This window comes from Rutidosis leptorrhynchoides, chromosome 7 (assembly GCF_046630445.1).
Source record: "Rutidosis leptorrhynchoides isolate AG116_Rl617_1_P2 chromosome 7, CSIRO_AGI_Rlap_v1, whole genome shotgun sequence".
NCBI lineage: Eukaryota > Viridiplantae > Streptophyta > Magnoliopsida > Asterales > Asteraceae > Rutidosis > Rutidosis leptorrhynchoides.
In genome coordinates, this window is record NC_092339.1 from 11,323,606 (window position 1) to 11,330,407 (window position 6,802).

The following is a 6,802-nucleotide window of genomic DNA, read 5'->3' on the forward strand; positions in this document are numbered from 1 at the left end:
GTCAGGGAGGTAGTAACAGTAATTATCAGAATTCGCCGGGTGGAGGATTTCAGCAACAAGCTCCTGGGTATTTTCAAAAGCCCCAAGCTGAAGAGAAAAAGTTGAATCTTGAAGCTATGATCGAAAAGCTTGTGATATCTCAAACTCAGCTTGTTACTACTGTTACTCAGAATAATGAGAAGAATGATCAGATGTTCCGGAATCAACAAGCCGCATTTCATAATTTGGAACAACAGATTGGTCAACTTGCTAATCAGAGAAATGAGAGAAAACCGGGGGAGTTACCAAGTAACACGGATGCTAACCCGAAAAATGGGCACGTTAATGCTATCACCACCCGAAGTGGTATAGCATATGATCCACCAAAGAAGCCTGCTGAGTATGATTTGCGAGTTCCATTGGTTAAAGATAGTGAACCGGTGGGGGATAAGGAGCCGGAACAGGTGATTGAGGAAGTTGAAAATATACCGGTAAAGGTTGCTGCTAAATCGGTAGCTAAGGAGTATCAACCACCGCTCCCATACCCGAGAAAACAGAGGTTAGAGTAGTTAGAGGCGGAAAAATCAAAGTTCATGGAGTTGATCAAGAAAGTGAATGTCAACTTACCTTTCATTGATGTTATTGCGGGGATGCCCAAGTATGCTCGGTTCATGAAGGATTTGCTTACCAACCGAAAGAAGATGGAAAGTGTTTCATCCGTGACGTTAAATGCAGCATGTACAGCGGTGGTGACAAACCAACTTCCCGAGAAGTTGGAAGATCCGGGTTGTTTTACTATTCCTTGTTTATTGGGGGATCTTGCTTGTATGAGGGCATTGGCTGATTTGGGTGCTAGTATTAATTTAATGCCCTACTCTATTTACCTTAAACTAGCACCTGTGGAACTTAGACCCACTCGTATGGCCATACAACTAGCGGACCGCTCTATTAAATACCCTCGTGGGATTATAGAGAACATGCTAGTTAAGACCGGGACATTAGTTTTCCCCGCCGACTTTGTAGTTCTAGACATGGAAGTGGATGAAAGGATTCCACTCATTTTGGGAAGGCCATTTTTGAATACCGCTAGATGTCTAATTGATGTTTATGGCCAACAGTTGACCCTTAGAATAGGTGACCAAAAGGTGTCCTTTGCTATTGATAAGGCATTAAAATACCCCGGTTACCTAGATGACACTTGTTTTTTTTTGCAAACCGTGGACACACATGTTGAGTTTTTGCAGGAGTTTCTAGAATTGCAGGGAACAGGGGAATGTGAAATAGCAAGTGATGAAGGGGATGTGTTAGATGAGGTGGATTTGATGACCACCCTAATGGCTGAAGGTTATGAGCCAACCGAAGAAGAGCATGAGAAGTTGGAGAAAGCAAATGCATACAGGAGCAAAACTTCAATTGAAGAGGCTCCTGAATTAGAGTTGAAACCACTCCCGGATAATTTGGAGTATGCTTTTCTTGGGGAGGAGTCTAAACTCCCGGTGATTATTGCTTTCGATCTTTCTGTAAGTCAAAAGTCTAAACTTGTCTCCATGTTAAAAGCCCACAAACCGGCTATTGCATGGAAAATTCAGGATATTAAGGGTATTAGTCCCTCTTATTGTACACACAAAATCCTAATGGAAGATAACTTCAAACCGTGTGTGCAACGACAAAGGCGACTAAACCCACATATGCAGGAAGTGGTTAAAAAGGAGATTGTTAAACTCCTTGATGCAGGTCTTATTTATCCTATCTCTGACAGTCCTTGGGTGAGTCCGGTTCAATGTGTGCCCAAAAAGGGTGGCATGACCGTGATCACAAATGAAAAGAATGAATTAATTTCTACCAGGACTGTCACGGGATGGCGGGTGTGCATTGACTATCGAAAATTAAATGATGCCACCCGAAAGGACCATTTTCCCCTACCCTTCATCGATCAAATGTTGGAGAAGTTGGCGGGAAAAAGTTTCTATTGTTTTCTTGATGGTTTTTCGGGATATTTCCAAATCCCTATTGCACCCGAAGACCAAGAGAAAACCACGTTCACGTGCCCGTATGGCACATTCTCTTATCGGCGTATGCTGTTCGGTTTATGTAACGCCCCTGCTACCTTTCAAAGGTGTATGGTGGCGATTTTCCATGATATGATCGAAGACTGCATGGAGGTGTTTATGAACGACTTTTCAGTCTACGGAGACACCTTCGAGTCATGTCTTCTTAATCTTGAGCGTATGTTGATTCGGTGCGAAAAATCCAGTCTTGTGCTCAACTGGGAGAAATGCCACTTTATGGTTCGTGAGGGCATCGTTCTCGGGCACAAGATTTCTAAAGTTGGAATTGAGGTAGATAAGGCAAAAATCAATGTTATCGCCGGGCTTAAAGCCCCTACCGATGTTAAAGGTGTTCGAAGTTTTCTTGGGCACGCCGGGTTTTACCGGCGGTTTATCAAGGATTTTTCCAAAATTGCCACGCCCTTAAATAAACTTCTTGAAAAGGACGCTCCGTTTGTTTTCTCGGAGGAGTGTCACAAAGCTTTCAATCTTCTTAAAGCAAAGCTCACTAATTCACCTATCCTTATTAGTCCGGATTGGTCTATGCCATTCGAACTTATGTATGATGCTAGTGACTTTGCAATCGGATCCGTCTTGGGGCAACGTGTTGGTAAACATTTCCAGCCCATTTACTATGCTATTAAGACATTGCAAGGAGCGCAACTAAATTATACCACCACCGAAAAGGAACTCCTAGCAATTGTTTTCTCTTTTGACAAATTTCGTGCGTATCTCATACTAGCAAAGACGATTGTGTATACGGACCACTCGGCCCTTAAGCATTTGCTCTCTAAACCCGATGCTAAACCGAGATTGATACGTTGGGTATTGCTTTTGCAAGAATTCGATGTAGAAATCCGGGATAAAAAGGGTGCTGAGAATTTAGCGGCCGATCACCTTTCACGTCTTGAGAACCCCTCCCGTGAGGTTCTCGATGAGACTTCTATTCATGATGGTTTTCCCGATGAATATCTCATGAAGGTGGAGGAGTGTGAAGACCCTTGGTTCGTTGATTTTGCGAATTATCTAGTTGGTGGATTCTTAGAGAAGGGTTGGTCACATCATAAACGTAACAAGTTCTTTAGTGACCTTAAGTATTATTTTTGGGAGGACCCTTATCTCTTTAGGCGGTGTTCCGATGGAATGATCCGCCGGTGTATTTCCGGAGAAGAATGCGAACGCATTCTTGTCCAATGTCATCATGGTCCGACAGGTGGGCATTATGGTCCCCAAGTTACGGGGCAGAAAGTCTTTGAGGCCGGGTTTTATTGTCCTACTATCTTCAAGGATGCCCACCGGATTTGTAAATCGTGCGATGCTTGTCAACGGGCGGGCCAAATCACCCAACGAGACGAGATGCCTCAAAATGTCATTCAAGTTTGTGAGGTTTTTGATATTTGGGGGATTGATTTCATGGGCCCATTCCCGAAGTCGAATAATAAGCTTTACATTCTTGTTGCTATCGATTATGTTTCAAAATGGGTTGAAGCACAAGCTTTGCCCACTAATGATGTACGGGTCGTAGTTTCATTCCTAAAGCAACTCTTTTCTCGGTTTGGTTCCCCGAAAGCTTTAATTAGTGATCGGGGAACTCACTTTTGTAATGCCCAACTCGAAAAGGTGTTGAAACGGTATGGGGTAACCCATAAAGTTTCGACATCCTACCATCCTCAAACGAATGGGCAAGTCGAAAACACCAACCGAGCTTTAAAGAGGATTCTTGAGAAAACTATTGGTTCTAATCCTAAGGAGTGGTCGTTTAAGCTAGATGATGCCTTATGGGCATTTAGAACGGCGTACAAAACGCCAACCGGAACCACTCCTTTTCGGTTACTTTATGGCAAAGCGTGTCATCTCCCGGTGGAGATTGAACACAAAGCTTATTGGGCTCTAAAAACGAGCAATCTTGATCTTAAGGAGGCGGGTCGCCTTCGGTTGAGTCAATTGAATGAGTTAGAAGAGCTAAGGCTCGATGCGTATGAGAACTCATTGATTAGTAAGGAAAGAACGAAGAAGTGGCACGATAGTCGCTTGAAGGATCCTAAAGAATTTAAGGAAGGGGATCGTGTGCTTCTTTTCAATTCGAGGTTTCGTTTGTTTCCCGGGAAGTTAAAATCTAAATGGTCGGGACCTTTTGTTGTTCGAAAGGTTTATTCTCATGGGGCGGTTGATTTGGTAAATTTGAAAGGGGAAGAGTTCAAGGTTAACGGTCATCGGTTAAAATACTATGTCGATAGACCGCAAGAGGTGGACGATGAGATTAAACTCATCTTTACCTCTAACGACGCGTAATAATCGTGGTTAAAACCATTGTTGTAGAGTTTGTATATTTTTGTGCTTGTTTGACATTATGTGCAATATAATCATGCTTGGATTTTTGTTGGGGTTAGTTTGGTGGTTTTAGGTTGAGAAAATGGGATTTAAAGGTTTAAAAATTCAAAATTCTGGTGTACCAGCACATGGAGCGCCGCTCCAGATCATGGCGCGCCGCGCCACTTTGAGACACCTGATGTACCAGGTATTGAAAAAAGCTCGACATGATTTTTCAGTTAAATGGAGCGTCGCGTGACACTTTGGAGCGCCGCGTGGATACCCTGTGCGCCGCGCCATTTCCTGTCGGCCAGCTGTTTACTTTTATAATTAAAATCAAACCCGAATTTTTACATCCACACAATTAGAAACGGGTTGGTGGCTGTATTTACCCCAATTCCTTTTATTCTTTTCACTCATAACATCTCTTTAACACTTCCAAACACTTTGATTTTCAAAACCCTAAATCTCAAAACTTTGATTTCTTGTTTCAATTAACTTCAATCTTTCAAGAATGGCTCCCACCAAGGTCCGAATTTGTTTCTTTCTAACTAATTTCATCTTATTATGTGTAATTGTTTGTTTAATTTTTGAGTATCATGATGAATTAGTGTGGGGTTGCTTTAATTTGGGTTATGTGATTCAATTAGTCATGGGTTTTGTTAGATTATCATTGTATGCTTTGATTTCATGATTATTTTGTGTTTTTGGAAAGTTTAACATGAACCTAGGGTTTGTAGGTTTAAAAATCCGAATTTTGTAAGTGAGAAAGGGGATATTTGCTTGAAGGTGTGGTAGTTCTTGAATTGTTCATGTGTTTTTGAGCTAGTGTGAGGTTGTGTCCATATGGGCGGGTCAAATTGTTTTGAATGACTTGAGCTATATTGTTCTAATTATGTGTAATGCCATGCTAGTAAGGATTAAACATATGATTTTGAATTGTGATGAAGATTTTGTTAATGGTTGTCGGAATTGGTAAAAGTTGCAAACATGATGAAGTTTATTGGATTGTTGGAATCTAAATGGGTGATAAGTAATCATGTTTGTCATGTTTTGGGTTATGTTGATGTATGATTATGGTTCATGAGTTATTTTGTTTTAAGGGATAATGTGGTTTGGTTGAGAGTGTAGTTTTTGACATGTTTTTTTTTAAGTATTATTTGTTAACTTGGAGATTGTTTTCAAAAGTGGATTGGCATGAAACATGATTTGGTTGTGAATGGTACTTGGTGTCTATTATTATGACTAACATTAACTTTTGAGTTTGTTGTTTTGTTTTCTTTACTTGTTTCATGAATGTAGAGATCAAGAGGATCCCAGGAACAACCAAGGCAACCACCGAATAATCCTGAATTATGGTTATCTCATATCTCGAATAATGAGGATTTGGAGGAAAGGTTCACCACAAATAGCGCTCGTCCGATTGAGCGAACTTATTATTTAGATTAGACGCATCTTTCATCAGCGGGTCCTAATATTGTTCGGGAGTTGCGTCGTTACTTGTGGGTAGTCTATGCGGGCAATGAGTTGAGACCTTATTAAAGGTTATTTGAGATTAATGAGGATATTTATGAGCAGATAACTATAGAGTTTTTCTCAACTGTTAGTTGTCGACCTCGAGTCTCTCCGACCGAGGCAGATTTCTTATCGTTTAGGCTTGGCAGGTTAGAGCGTCGTATGTCTAAGATTGAGTTGGCTTGGGCATTAGATCTATATCCTGAGTTGACTGATAATGATTTGAGGTGGCATTTGATGAATTGCAGAGTGTTTGGGGAGCAAGTTTTCAGTGAAAGTGATTATTGGCCGACTGTGGCAACTGCTAGTGCTGGTCCGTTTAGTTCGAGTCGAAGTGTTCAGTCGATGCTTAGACTTCATGAGGATCGAATAATTTTTAAGATGATAGCTACTATGTTTATGGCAAGGAGAAACGCAAACAAAATTCAGCGAAGGGATCTTTGGATCCTACAACAAATTAAGTTGAGGGAGCCGATCGATGTCCCATGTATGTTAGGGGTATGGTTGCAGGAAATTGGAATGGACAACCGCACGAAACGCCCATTGTTAGGTGGGCATTTTGTTACTAGGTTAGCTCGGGCGTTTTCGGTCCCGACGAGTCGATGTGATGTGGTGGGAGTTGAGGCGATGCCCACCAATATTCTGTTTTTCTCTAAGGCTGAGTTTATCCGTCGTGGTCCAGCAGGATGGGTTTTGTGGTCTGATGAAGTGCAACAGCAACAGCCAGGTGACGGTGCAGGTTGAGGACGTGGACGTGGAGCTAGTCGGTCCACGTATGAGGCTGGGGGCTCGAGTGGTGCGAACGTACAGGGTACGTGGTCAATGGGTGAAGAGAGTTGGAATTCTTTGGTGAACAGTGTGGACGGTCTTCATTTAGAGTACAGGGACAGCAGGTCAGCATATGATGCTCAGGTGGAGCATAATCAGCGGATGTTGGCAGAACAGCGTAG

The 6,802-nt window shown here is 42.1% G+C and overlaps 1 protein-coding gene across 1 annotated transcript; it reads left to right on the forward strand.

Annotated features, from left to right (window-relative positions):
* The first annotated feature begins 572 nt into the window (after window positions 1-572).
* LOC139858940 (uncharacterized) lies at window positions 573-6,596 on the forward strand. Its single transcript, XM_071847770.1, has 3 exons — window positions 573-1,499; window positions 5,916-6,165; window positions 6,538-6,596. Exons 1-3 carry the CDS (start codon window positions 573-575, stop codon window positions 6,594-6,596), a joined length of 1,236 nt encoding a protein of 411 aa, XP_071703871.1.
* The last annotated feature ends 206 nt before the right edge of the window (window positions 6,597-6,802 follow it).